Source organism: Atheta coriaria, unplaced genomic scaffold, assembly GCF_025399875.1.
Source record: "Atheta coriaria isolate IRGN ID8LTWV9N9 unplaced genomic scaffold, Caltech_Dcor_3.1 hic_scaffold_1_pilon, whole genome shotgun sequence".
Classification (NCBI taxonomy): Eukaryota; Metazoa; Arthropoda; class Insecta; order Coleoptera; family Staphylinidae; genus Dalotia; species Dalotia coriaria.
In genome coordinates, this window is record NW_027045443.1 from 6,970,905 (window position 1) to 6,984,921 (window position 14,017).

General features: G+C 41.8%; 1 protein-coding gene across 1 annotated transcript in view; it reads left to right on the forward strand.

Annotated features, from left to right (window-relative positions):
- The window catches only part of LOC135793961 (uncharacterized), a 16,537-nt gene continuing 2,520 nt past the window's right edge, over positions 1-14,017 (forward strand). Inside the window, 28 exon segments of the mRNA XM_065305083.1 lie at positions 1-527; positions 2,606-2,706; positions 4,922-4,977; positions 6,828-7,141; positions 7,534-7,719; positions 7,773-7,918; positions 7,921-7,968; positions 8,121-8,224; positions 8,279-8,599; positions 8,601-9,017; positions 9,020-9,334; positions 9,401-9,694; positions 9,758-9,806; positions 9,856-10,120; positions 10,185-10,288; positions 10,291-10,537; positions 10,539-10,632; positions 10,635-11,105; positions 11,348-11,732; positions 12,187-12,204; positions 12,282-12,407; positions 12,643-12,828; positions 12,831-12,871; positions 12,935-13,079; positions 13,082-13,116; positions 13,364-13,601; positions 13,604-13,753; positions 13,817-13,952. Coding sequence (XP_065161155.1) covers positions 2,664-2,706; positions 4,922-4,977; positions 6,828-7,141; positions 7,534-7,719; positions 7,773-7,918; positions 7,921-7,968; positions 8,121-8,224; positions 8,279-8,599; positions 8,601-9,017; positions 9,020-9,334; positions 9,401-9,694; positions 9,758-9,806; positions 9,856-10,120; positions 10,185-10,288; positions 10,291-10,537; positions 10,539-10,632; positions 10,635-11,105; positions 11,348-11,732; positions 12,187-12,204; positions 12,282-12,407; positions 12,643-12,828; positions 12,831-12,871; positions 12,935-13,079; positions 13,082-13,116; positions 13,364-13,601; positions 13,604-13,753; positions 13,817-13,952 — 4,934 coding nt within the window. The 5' untranslated portion in view covers positions 1-527; positions 2,606-2,663.

Here is a 14,017-nt window from a genome sequence, read left to right on the forward strand (position 1 = left end):
AGCCGTGCGCGTGTTGGTATGGAGCCGCCGTCTCGTTGGCAGATACCCGGAGCCGGAGTGACGGTCTATCGGCCGGAGCGTTAGCACGCGTTGCTTTTTCGTTCGCGTTTTACTGACTTTTCATACCAAAACCATATGCATCACACTTATATTTGCACACGAAAAGACGACCTCATCCGCACACTCCGATCAACGCATCCGTTTGTTCAGTTCTAATCAAATGCTAAAAACACTCAACGTGGTCATCAATTCCAACGAATTTATTGATATTTTTAATAGCGCATATAAAACCTACAAATAATATTTAAAAAATATGATAAAATGGTGCTAATAACTGATTTTTATATGAATGTAAGAATTGTTGTTTAAATGTACATGCATTAAATATACAAGAATAACGCGAACGCAGCCGAAAATCAAACGCGCCAAAGTGACATGTTACTATATCAACCATCGTCGAAAATTGGAGCAAACAGCATTATACATTTTATAAAATCAAAGCTAATTTACCCGACAATTACGTTTAGGTAAGTGCCAACGTTTTCCTATCTGATTCACATTTAATAATATGTATGTGTGTGTGAATGTTAGTTGTATTTGGCGAAACGTGCAATTTAATTCACACCCTCGCGAAAATGCCAAGGATTCGCGTTATTAAATGATGGTTAAATGGGTTCAAAATGCGATTAACCCTAAATTTAATCCCGTCATTGCACACCTTTGAATATGATATACCGACGCTGAATGGTCTCACTGCCCTACATCTTCGGCGCATCCATATTCTCAATGCCTGGCGCAAGAAAATATTCACAGCACAACGTAGGCTTGATTTGCACTCATAACTAGCCAGTATTAGTAAGGCATTGGTTAATTGATGGAAACTGTTTAAGATAGGTTATCATGGACCTTTATCTTCGCGTTCATTATCAATGGAATGGGTATCATCAACAGCACATTCCGAAATGATGCCAAGCGAACGAATGTTATGGATATTGGAAATTTTGCGTGAAAAGTCAATAGATACACGGGCAATACAAATCGATACAGCAAACGAACGATGCGAAAGTGAGAAAATCGGCTTTTTATGACACTGAATAAAAGCTACTATTTTTGAACGCATGCCTGCGCCTTTATTTTTCTCAATTCTTCATAGCACGAGCGCGGGATCCCAGACGTGAGCCCGACGAGTGTAATGTTATTAGATTTGTTTTTTACGTTGAAATGCCTTTTTTCGGTATTCAATTTAGCCGAAAGTACAATAAACCAAACATGGTAAAAGCATTTCTTGCAACGTTGATTTAAAAAAAATGTAAGTAGGTACCTTTGTTTAACGCATCGTTGAATTCGTCCATGGGCGAGAGTTCATCATGGAGGGCATTTTCGAGGGACAACCTGTCGTTGTTCGGAATGTACCGATCGGCGGCGGCGGCGGCGGCGGCGGCCTGCACGTCGCGCTCAATCGAAAAACGGACTTCACTTTCACTCTGATCCATCGCCGCCGAGGTCGCACCGCCGAGGCACGCCAGGAAGATTAAAACGTGCGAATATTTGAACAGTGATTCATATAACACGTGCTCGCATCGTTTGCCCACACCGAGGCCCACGATGCACACCCGTGGAAGTCGACTTGACGCTTGCTGTGACTGATGGGTTGGCATGTGAAATATTGACATGCAAACGGGCGCGCAAACAACCCTGTCAAATTATAAATAAATTACGACGAACGCAACGGAAAATTGTTTGCCGCTGCCGCCGCCGCTGTCGGGAACACTTTCATTTATTATGTGGCACATGATTTCAGCAGGGGTTTCTCGGCTTTCTTTGCTCCCTGCCGACGCATCTTGCTTGATGGTCTTTTAGGGTTTCACCGGGAGGTGAAACGAGATTGGCCGGAAATTGCAATGTTTCTTAATTTCGTTAGGATAAATCAAGCTGCAATTATCTAAATAGTCCGAGTTTACTCCTCAGGCCAACTGAATTCCGGAAATGTGCAAACGTCGCAGGCAGTTAACCGCGAGCGCGAAACTAGTGCTTATGACAGCGGAAAATGCAACCAGCACTAATTATTTCATCAACTAACATTAACTTTAATTCCCTAGTTTTGAGCGACAGTATTTAGTAACAAAAACGTAATTATAACATTTTCATAATGTGAAATATATAGGAAAAATCTCTACTCATTGATACTTGATTTCATCACGTTGACATCCACGTTGGCAATTGTTAGCGTTTCCTTGTAAACCTGCCTGCGTTTGACATTTTCCTGCACGTAGGTATTTCAGTTTATCTTTTGAAGTGAGCTTTGTGCGCTGCATTTCGCTGAATTCAATATCACTATCGTAATTGATAGGTTCCCTGAAGCGAATATTAGTGTTCCCAGAACTTATGTAATGATGAAATGACTATTCACTCTGGCAAAGAGTCAATCAATAATTAGCCCAAACTTCGAATATTCACGTATTCATCACTCCTAACTATGAAACGTAATAAAGTTTGCTGACTAAATATATTCAGCTTATTTCGGGAATGAAAAGCGTGAAAATGATAATTAAATTCAATTTAACAGCTCATTGAATAATTTGAATTAATGTTTGTTCTTTTGCAGGTAAATTCGTATTGCTGTCATATATCACCGAGAAGACGGCGAGTGGTAGTGGCGGAAAATGAACGTTCAACTACGACCGGGTCATAATATGGAACATACAGGTATGTTAAATTACAGAGAAAAAGATTTGACTTTTGTAATCAATTGTTTACAACGATTAGCAATTCGACAAAAATAATTCCATATAAACATTGCATTTCAAGCTCACAAAACTGATACATATATGTTTTTAGTTGAATAAAATAATTGTTTAATTCAATTAATATTCAATGCATGCAGATTTGAAAAATGAATTCTGTTTGGATCAAATTCAATAAACAATGCATGCGTTTCAAGTAAATGGATAAATGCACTCAATTTGTTTTCGATTTTTAATAAACGTTTGTGAGCTTGATGTAACGCCGAAAATCTTGATATTATGTTGCGCCTGGAACCGAAAACATCGAAATCCCAACGGACTTCAATTTTACTATCGTACAAAACCCATAAAGGAACAAACTGTAAATCTTCTTGACATAATGGTAGCTTTGATTTTGATACACGATCGGCAGAAATAATAAATAATATTGAATATTATTTCTAGACCTATTTCAGTTAAAATTGAAAATATCTAGATTTAAAATGTAAAACATCGTAAAATATTCGGTGGGTGTTTCTTTTGTTTCGTTTTTGCGCTTTCACGTTTTGTCAACTTTAGCTCCATTAAAATTTAAATGATGGTTTCTAAGGTGCAAAATTCTCACGGATATCAAGGACTTAAAAGGACTGATTTGCGTTGGGAGTAGGTTGCTTCGCCTACGCGAATCTCTCGACGCTTTTCGTATGTTCTTTTCCATCGATGTTCGCATATCATAACTTTTGCGTCAGCGCGCTTATCCGATTAACACTCAGTATCTATGGAGCGCGGCACGATTTTAATATAAATAAAATTTTGTTTTAGTGTGCTTCTCTGAAAGCAAGTCTAGCTCTTTAATAACTTCCCTCTTATCAACTTTCTCTTAGCAGCTTTTACTTTGCTTAATCGCATCTCAGACAGCGATTAATTATTCGCCATTTGCCGAAAGTAATTTTTCAAGCTAAATTTAATTTTTTCAAAAGTTAAATATTCATGCGCAAGTATTCTGATGATGTATCTCTGGTTACAGTCGACGACCTCACTTTATTGAACAAGTCGTCGTCTTGACATATGAAAATGTCTCATAAAACGCACTCAAGGTTTAAATATATTTCGTGCTAAGCGCTGTAAGCGACGTGAAAAACTTTACTTTTTAGAAGTGTTTCTCTGCGATGATCATTATTCTCGGCGCCCTCGGTTCTTTTGTAATCATCTTGCTTTTGTCTGCAATTTTCATAGATTGAACACAAAATCTGCTTCTCTGCTCAAAATGAGTAGTTAAATATAATGTTGGCTATGTTGCCAGACACTATTTTTGCATTGCTGTTAAGTAAATAAAAATCGGTCATGTCAAGAAGATCTCCGCAGGCATACTTATCTTGTTAGAATACGACACTACATCGCTTAAATAAACGCCCCGTTGCGTACCCGTCGAAACTTTGCGAAACCTAGTAACCCACCGTCGCGTCGGTCGTCAACATTATAGTTGTTTGAAGTACGCAAACTCAATTTGTGTGCTCAGTTTTGGAAATTAGAATGCACCCCGTTTGCCGAAGAGGTATCAAAGAGGTTAAACGTTACTCGGACAAGGATGTTTGAAGTCCTTTTGCGAGACGCGCAACGAGCACTCGAGAGATCGTCGCTCTTCATACGCGAAGGTTTTCGCTATGCACGCGCCTCTTGATAATCTCACCCCAGCGTCGTGGGACTTCCTCCGCCGAGTGCTGGCCGAGTATTGATTCCACCTTCCAGCTCGCGTTCCGGAGGACCGCGAGAAAGTGTGCAGCATTGTCATCAAATTCGGTTTGATAGTTGAATGAAGCTTTCAGACGCAGTGCATCGAGAGAAAAGTATACTTTCCACGGAAAATAATCACTTATTTCAGTTCGGAGAACTTTAAGAAAAGGCGATCGGAATTTGATTAATAATAATAAAAGAGTACGGTTGGAATTGAAATGTTGTTTGCGCTCTGGGCTATGGGCTTATCGACAAAATGCCACAGGTGGGATTCGATGACGTAATAAATGTCCAATAGTGCACAATAAAATAACATAATATGCCAGAAAGAAATCAAAAGAGAAATACAGTATCCATCCGAGCCGAATCTGACACGAGCTTCCTTTTTCATTCACAATGATTCTTTTGATTTATTCTATATTTGCAGTGACAGGTGCCATAAATATATGTCTATTTTGTTACAGGTTATTTGGGTAACTCACGGGTGATTATCAATAATCATTATGATGCAGCAACACAGGTGAGAATATGTCATTGATTTAAATCGGTTGTAATGCATTTAAGTAATAATTTACGAACGCGTATTCTCGTCCGATTTGTGCGGTATTTTATGAAATAGCGTGCAAATTCGAACACATTTCAACTACAAGGTGATTCAATGTTATTAAAACCGAGCAAAGCGGAAAATGGTGTTTGAATGAGCTGATTGCATCTGCTTTTGGTAAATTAAAGCTCACCGCAGCAAATTAATTTGTATATCCGCATTAACCGAATAAATCAACCAGAATATAGTAACTCGGTGGCTGTAAGTGCATACTTAATTAAAGCACTTACGGCCATAAATTCAAATATCATAAATAGCTTATATTTAGCTTATTTTTAAAGCTTAATAACGATGCAAAGTGCACATGGCCATCAATATTTATAATTATGTAGATAAAGCAAAGTATTATACTTGCAAATGGAAACATTTTTATATAAAGTTGCAAAATTCATGAATATAGATAGGGAGTAAAATATGACACAAAAACAGTTGTGAATTAAATTAATCTTAACATTGTGCAATAAACCTAGGGCTTACAAAAACAATAATATATTCTCATTGTTCATTTAATTGTTTTATGCGCTTTATATTTTGTCAAATTATGCGTAATTTTAAATATGAAAAATAAAACGCGATTTATTAAATTTAAAAATAGGTAATCATCGTTTGCAGAAAAATAACACAAATAAAACTTTGAAATACAATGGTAGGTAGTACGAGAGGGTGAGTATAAGCTGAGTAAAGTTAAGTAAACACTTACTGTACGCTATACCCTCACAATATCGCCAAAACGATATTTTTACTAAACCATTGCAAGTCAATGCAAGTACGGCATCCACATCAGCATCCACATCAGGCTTGACAAATACTTGCATTGACTTGCAATGGTTTAGTAAAAATATCGTTTTGGCGATATTGTGAGGGTATAGCGTACAGTAAGTGTTTACTTAACTTTACTCAAATAAAACTTTATATCAAAATAAATAAATTTATGAAGAAGACCTGTAAATAATAACTTTTGCGACGTATTTTATTGAAGATATAATCATATTAAAATATAATTAGTAACATATTTCTTATTTCTTGCTAAAATTAGATTTTCATCCGGGTGCATTGAAGTGAAGGAAGAACATTTAAATCATTGTTTCTGTAATTGTGATTGAATTTCAAATTGGGTCATGCAATATCGTATGAATAACGAGTAGAAATTGCTCTTGCTGGAAAATTCTGAAACGTCAAACACTAGTTTCCACAAAGGTATAGAAAATGGTTAGATTGTTTGTATGCGTCCTTCCTAGAAATCAGCGCATACCGGAGTTTCGTATTCAGCAAAACGGATTTATTATGAATGGGCAATATTTATTTGAACCTGCGTCTTACAATTTCTTTGCAATCTCCAACGTTGAAAACGCCGCTAAGCTTGTTCCTGATGAAAAAAAAAAACAACTCGCAAATAGGATCTTGAAGAAAAAAGTAATTGAAAAGAATTAAGCTGGAAAAACTAAGACTTTGTATTAATACCGCATTGGCGAGCAAGTAAAGTTAGAGAGTTTTAGGTACGGGCAGAACACCGGCGAACGTAATAAAGTACTCGTACATACATCAAAGTAGCCGCACGGCGGCACTGGAACAACGTCTGAAATTTTAAAGCGTCGTTTAAAAGTTTAATTTTCTGCACCGCGCAACTAATGTGACGTGGAGCGAAGTGAAAAAGTTTACAACATCTTTGTTGCAAGTCCCAAGTCGATTTGCCAGTGCTCATTTCGCTGTTTTTGCCCGTTTTAATTCCGCCCCGCGTTTCACCGACTGTCTGTTTATACACGCAGGCGGATATTCAGCACATCGCGGTGAGTTACGAGTCGGAGGATGAGACCTCCGGGCGCGTGCAGTCGCGTAGCCGTCGCTCCACCGCCTTATACAGTCGGCAGGATATTCTGGAACAGTATTGCATATCGGAGCGCGGCATGGGCGCCTTGGAAACCGACCGACGCGGATTTTTCAGCTGTCTGTCCTCGCACCAGTTATCACCATGCACCAAGTCGTCAATATTGACCGTGTGTGTGCAGAAGGTGCCGTCCGACGAGAATCTGCAGGAGTTGTATCGCCGCCCGCAGTATCAACAATACGTACGAAAACCGAGGTATACATTCAACATTCAACTATTATTTAAAATACAGGGTGGGCAATAATAAACTTAGTGAATGGGTGCCAACTTATGGACCATCACTAGCCATTAGTGCAGCAATTATAATTTTATTTATACTATTTCGTAATCGCAATTGGAACAAGCTATTCCGTAATCTTCGTATATTGAACAAAGCTGCATGCAAAGCGAGCTTTTAATCAAATCTTTATGCATACCCTGATGCCATAGCAATTTGCGATTGAGATTACGATCACAAAATCGATTGGCCGGATTGCGAAGCAATTTGAAATTTAAGATTTGCTGCTTGCTATTCATTTCCATTTAATACGACTGAGATTGAAATGTCGCGCGATGCTCTGGTGACGGTTTTGCTAATGTCATTGCAGATGGGTACCGCCGGCTCAAACGGAAATTTACAATTACGAACAGGACCTAAACAGTTCTTATTTCCGCCGAAAGGCGTACACGGACGCAAGCACCTACCAATGGATGCCTTCGGACGACGAGTCGGTGCGGATGGAGCGACCGCGGTCAATATTGGACCATCATGGGTCTCACACTACACCGCACAGGTGAAGAAACACGCTGAATTTATAGCTGATTTTTAAAGCTGCATGTTTGACAGGACGAAACATGTGAGTTTTGCTCGGTCTCACACTCTGACCTCTTTCGACGACGCAGTGGTGTCCCTTGGCGCATCAACTTCTAGCTTGAGCAAAACCGCGAGAAGTCAGGAACGGCTCATTGATGTTAGACGGTCTCTGGAAAAATTACCCCCATTACCAGGCAGCCGGAGCTTGTGGAACCACTCGTCGTGATGGGTGAGCGTAAGAATCTATGATATATTATCGTATTTAGCAAGTTTTCAACTTTTATTGTTTCGACGTTTTGATGTTAAATCACGTTGTACTCGAGATTACATAATTCTGTTTTTGCATTCTGCTGCGATAAACTTGAACCATAATTCAAGTAGAGAAGCACATACGCACACCCATGAAAACACAGGCGACGCAAACGGAGGCATGTCTGGGTAGAAAACCACTACCACCAAGTTTAAGCCCAAGGACCGTTAGTCGGGTAGGTTTCGCATTAACGAGACAGAAGTTCCACGTAAACATGCTTTTTAAATAGGTCAAAATGGTATCCCAGGGAGCTCAGACCAACGGCATCGTGGTTAACGGTCGTAAATTAACGAAATCTTATTCGGAAGCCGGCAGCAAGTTTGGTCCAGTCTCACCGCACCAAGAGGTCCAAGAGACACAAGAACAGCACGAGATTCTGCACAGGACTTATTCGGATGAACCTCCACGCTCTCCATTTGTTCTCAAATCTCCACCTCCCGACATATTGCCACCGTTGTTGAGTGATTCTTCGTCAATTACACGCAGCGAACATGATTCCGAAGAATCTGAATCAAAGAAAGAGATATTTATTGACTTCAAGCCGCAGATGCCGCCCCTACAGCTAAAAACTCTTAACCAAGACTTCCTCGGATGGGGAGATCTTGCTTGACCAGCAACGTCGCATCGAGTGCGTTCCGTCCTCTGTCAGCCATGAGAACATCCTCCAGGCAGACGTCGAAGAACAAACCAAGAAATATACCCCTTATTTGCGCACAGCGCCCATAAGGCATGAGGGCATCTTTAAAATGGAAGATCATGTATTTTCGTCCATTGATGAAGAGAACGGAAATGGTTACGGTCCACAGGATTCTATCGACGAAGTGTTTCATGAAAATTATATCTATGACGGGAAGTATCTAAAGGTGGAGGGATCATCCACAAGTGAAGAGCAGGAGAGAAAATCGGACGAAAACGTGGAGTACGAGGAAGAGGAGGAAGAGGACGGCGATGGTGATGGCGAGGACGACGACGAGGACGAGTGCGTCGTCCCTACGTGCTACGTGCGTCCGGAAGAAAAAGCGCGTCGAGCGATTCACTCGCGACGGATTTGCGCGATCACTCCGATGGCATATGGAACGAATCACAAGCGACTGTGCTGCAGGCCGATTCTGGCACGGATAACGGCACAGGATTGAGTGGCACGTCCGAATTAACAACGTCGCCAGTTTCCGTCAAGCTGCTGACTCCGTCGTCGCGCCGGAAACACTTATTGATGTTACAACACCAGCAACGTTCCTCAATGGATACAGATGCTTTAGATGAGGAACTCCCGGAACAGATACAGGTAACTATCGGCACGACATCGATACAATATGTGATGCATTCAAATTGTTTTGTTTGTTTTCTGCAGATCACTAGTCCTACGTCGCCACGCACAATTACTGACACCTTAAGTGTATCGATTAAAGTTCCCGAGGCGACCACGTCAAAGCACTATTTGCAATTGAAGAAGAAAACGACAATATCGCCAATATACAAGAAGCGGGTGCTTGAGTCAACGGAATCGCCTCAGCCCGCAGTCGTGCCCGATCTACTCGCACGCACTGACTCCGGCAGAACCAACACGGATTTATCGGAAAGCACAACAACGGATGATTACATCACTGCCAACTCAACCGATAGCTCAAGGCGCAGCACATCCAGAGTACTCAAATTACCATTAATTAATAAGCCGTTGTTATCTTATTCAACTTTTGATTAATTTCAGGGTGTAGAGAGAACCGTACGGACTGTACAAATTCAACCTCCAACAGAAGGTGAGCACACATATTGACATTAGCGTATATTACCCTATTAATATTCCAGGTGATGATATGGTTGTGCCCTCATTCTCGCCACCTATTGCGGAGGAGACTAGCGAATTGACGCCAGTGCCTGACGTGCGCACCGGGCGCTCATCCCCGACGGGTAGCAGTTCATCGTCCGGTAGTTATAGCCTCAACGGATCTTGCCCTGATCTGCCTCAACGACCACCAGTGCCTTCACCGAAACATGCCCCGTCAGTGTCAGAGGACGAGCGGAGTGCCCACTTTTCCTCGTCGGGATACTATGATTCACCTTTGGAAGACGAGTATAATGATGAATTATTTTCCGCTTTGTCAATCAATACATGTATGTTATCTCTGCCCGCACAGTGCCACTTGGAAGTCCGATCCGAAAGACGCATGGACCGAAAAGGAGCGCACCAAAGTGCAGGAAATGCCAAAGTCACTCGATGAACCATCCACTTCAGTAGATAAAACGAAACCGAAAAAGCATCTCCACTCAAGGAGCACCTTCGGCCCACTGACAAACCAAAGCAGCGCCGCGTCAGAACACGCAGTCCGATGCCTCCGCATCGTAAACTCCTACTTCAGCAGCAACAAAAGAAATCGCCTTGTCATGAAGACCGACCCGCGGGTGACGAGCGCAAACCGATCGCATTAACCTCAGATGAATCTATCACAACTGAGCAGTCTCCGAGAAAGAGTAAAAATAAGAGACAAGGGACGAAAATCTCCAAGGTCTCCTACCAAGAGTCGCAAACGCAGCGACAGCATTGAAGAGAAAGCAGTTAGTCTCCCCGGAACACTACCACGTAAAAGAGTGTACAGCGAAGCAATGCACAAGATGACACCACACAAAGCTCGGCCAAAAGTTCCCGGATCTTAAGCCCACGCAGTCATAGTCCAGAAGCGTCGCCAACACTGCAAAAGTCCACACCGGAAAGCGGCAGATTAAAAGCGCTGAGTGCCGAATCTTTGAGATCGGTAAGCCCGGGCAGTGACAGTGTTTTCTACAGCGATCCTAGCAGTCATGCAGCTGCGTCCGATCAACACGTACACTGCTTACATTGCGGTAAAGAGGTGGACATCGTGACCACTGACGAAGTTGAGAAAAGTTGCAGTCAGCCGGATATAGTACAGCCTCCGGAAGGATTTGCCGACTCACCGCGAGCCAAACACCCGACTAGTGGCCGACTGTTCAAAAAGTTTGAGAAGCGTTACCGGTCGGAAGACAGAGGTCATGGGGATAGGAGGCATTTTAGAAATCGCTCTGAAGGACTTCGAGCAAAGGTAAGAAAGCAGACTATACGCATTTCTTAAAATACACTTAAATTTGGCAAAACCTTAGCGGATGTAGTAAATGCGTACCTGAAGTTCACAGTCTCACACTATGGTTTTATATCTGACCATGTATTACGAGAGTGGCACTGAAATTTTAGGTCAGATCTATTTTGGGTTTAACCCACCGAATTTATAGACTTTTTTAAATGTCGAATTACGAAATTCATGCTGTTTTAATTCCTCATATACAGAGTGAAGAGCGAGGCAGGACAGAGAATGGCCGGAAGATGCGTCCGATGGCACGTTCGAGGGACGCCAGTTTAGAAGGACTACGAGCAACCGACTCCAGTCCGAGCGTATTACTCGCTGCCCCTGAAGACGAAGATGATCTAGGCGTGTACAGCACACCCTATCTTGACAACACATGGATTTACATTGACGACCTGGACGAGCTACAAACGTGGTTCCGATCGGATTCCGGCGAAGAGGAACAATTGCGTCGTGATTCCGTCTCCAGTACCGGCAGTACAGAAAGCGAGCATGATTTCAAGAAACGTTATCAGGCTGTCACGCATCGCATGGTTCATCGAAAGTCCTGTCTGGAAATGTACAAGCGTCAGGCGACGAAATCATTCGGTAAGTTTGTTGGCTGAGAGTTTCGGCGTGTTTATCAAACAATGCACGCATTCCGTGTGCATCCGTGTTCAATATTGAAGAAACAACCGAACGGTTAAGAGCTTGAAACATTGAGAGAATGTTATTTATCTAACCAATGAGGGAAGCGCATCGGAATGACGAAAATAGCATCGGCGTCTTCGCACTCTCGCGTTAATTCATAAGTATAGATGTGATGCTCACTTGCTCACCATGGGATAGCCGGCGCGTATAATTTTCGAAAATAGAAACTGCGCACGGTAAACTGTAGCAATTTCAAGCGTAAACGTGTCTTGAGTCAACAAGCGCGTCGCATTCCGCTGAAGTCTTTTGCCCCGAACACCAACATTTGGCAAGGCGTGCAATCATCTCAAATTTGTGATTTCCTGTGTTTGTCATCAAGCGGAGAAAGGACATCGCTGCCTTTCACTTTGAAAAATCAGCATGGTGTTTGGTATGTCACCGAAACTTACTACAACATTTCATTCATAAAAAATAGTACTTTTCAATTCGTTTATTGATATTTCTCAGCACCGGAATCGACTACTGGCGAACATGAATCCCTCAGGCAGAGTCTCGAAGAGTTGCTTAAGTTGATGTTGGTAGTTTGGTGCAAAGAAAATCAAGCGTTGCAAACAATTTCCACTAAGAAAAGCGGTAACCTAGCGAATAGAGTAGCGCGTGGAGTTATTTAAATTACTAACAAGTTTGACAATGAGTTAATTTCATGTTAGTTACCTTGATCCTATTCGAGGATCACTAACGTAATCAACCGATTTGGAACAAAACTTGGAACCAGAATCAAAATAATCATAATAAACATTCAAAAATATTTAAGTGTTTACGCTTCTATATTAACTGGAAATAATTTATACCTTTTATTATTATTTAGAAAGTGACAAAACTATCGTGGTGCGACGTGAATCCGGTGAATTTGGATTCAGAATACATGGTTCCAAACCGGTGGTGGTTTCTGCAATCGAACCGGACACACCTGCAGAAAGTTCTGGATTGGAGGTGGGCGATATTGTATTGGCTGTCAATGGAATCAGCGTTTTGGACAAGAGTCATTCCGAGGTCGTAAAATTGCACATGCTGGTAGTGATGTACTTACCCTAGAAGTAAGTTGAAAGAAAAAGCTTCGGCGTTTATAAGAAATGCTGTAATATACATGCATTATACAGGTTGCTAGAACAGTAGGAGTATTGAGCCCTACAACTGCGGATATCCATGGAGGTGCACCACTCTACAGCGGATACCTGTGGAAAATGGGCGGTCATGCTAGCGGTACCCAAACCAACAAATGGGTTCGGCGTTGGTTCGCGTTGAAAAAGACAACTGTCTATATTTCTACAAGACTGATATAGTAAGTATAATAATATGATAATAAAAGTTATCCCTATCAACGATTGCTTGTTACTAACTTCAAAGCAGAGTGAAGAGCATATTCCATTATGTGATTACATGAAAACGAACAAGAATATCATATTCTCTCTCTCTCTCTATCTTGCTATGCTTTACTGATTTGGTTATCATGTAACCATATACCCATGGCTGCGTTCATGTATGAATGTTCTCATAATATGTTACCTGATACCCAATCATTATACCAGGATAAACAACCAGTTGGTGCTATGATGCTCTTCAATTATGAAATCCATCGCGTGGATGACACTGACAGCGAGGCTCCCGTCAGACCATTCCGCTTCTGCTTGCGGCGCAAAGGAGTACCCACTTTGCATTTAGCTGCGGATACGGATCCAGCATTGGCAAGATGGCTGGAGGTACTGATGCATGCTGCGGACGGCAGTCAGATCACAGACGCTTGGTTGGAGCAAACTCGGCGGGATCTCACACTTCCCCGAACCAGGTGCGACGACCCGATTGCTTCGGTTACCTGATCAAGTTGGGCACCCAGTGGAAGTCATGGAGTCGCCGGTACTGCGTGTTGAAGGACGCTTGCTTGTACTTCTATCAGGACGCAAACGCCAAGAATGCATTCGGTGACCACTTTCAAAAAATGCCAAGGAGTTGTACTAATTCTAAAGCCAATGGTATTGTTTCAGGTGTTGCTTGCCTACATGGATATAGAGTTCAGCAGACATCGTCGGTGAACAAGAAACATGCATTCGAAATTATTCCATCTGACTCCAAGCAGAAGCATTATTACTTCCATACAGAGTCCGATATGGATCGAAAGAGGTATGTTACAGTTGCAAAGTCTCCAAGCAGACTGAAATATTTAATTCGTTACAATTGTTTATGCA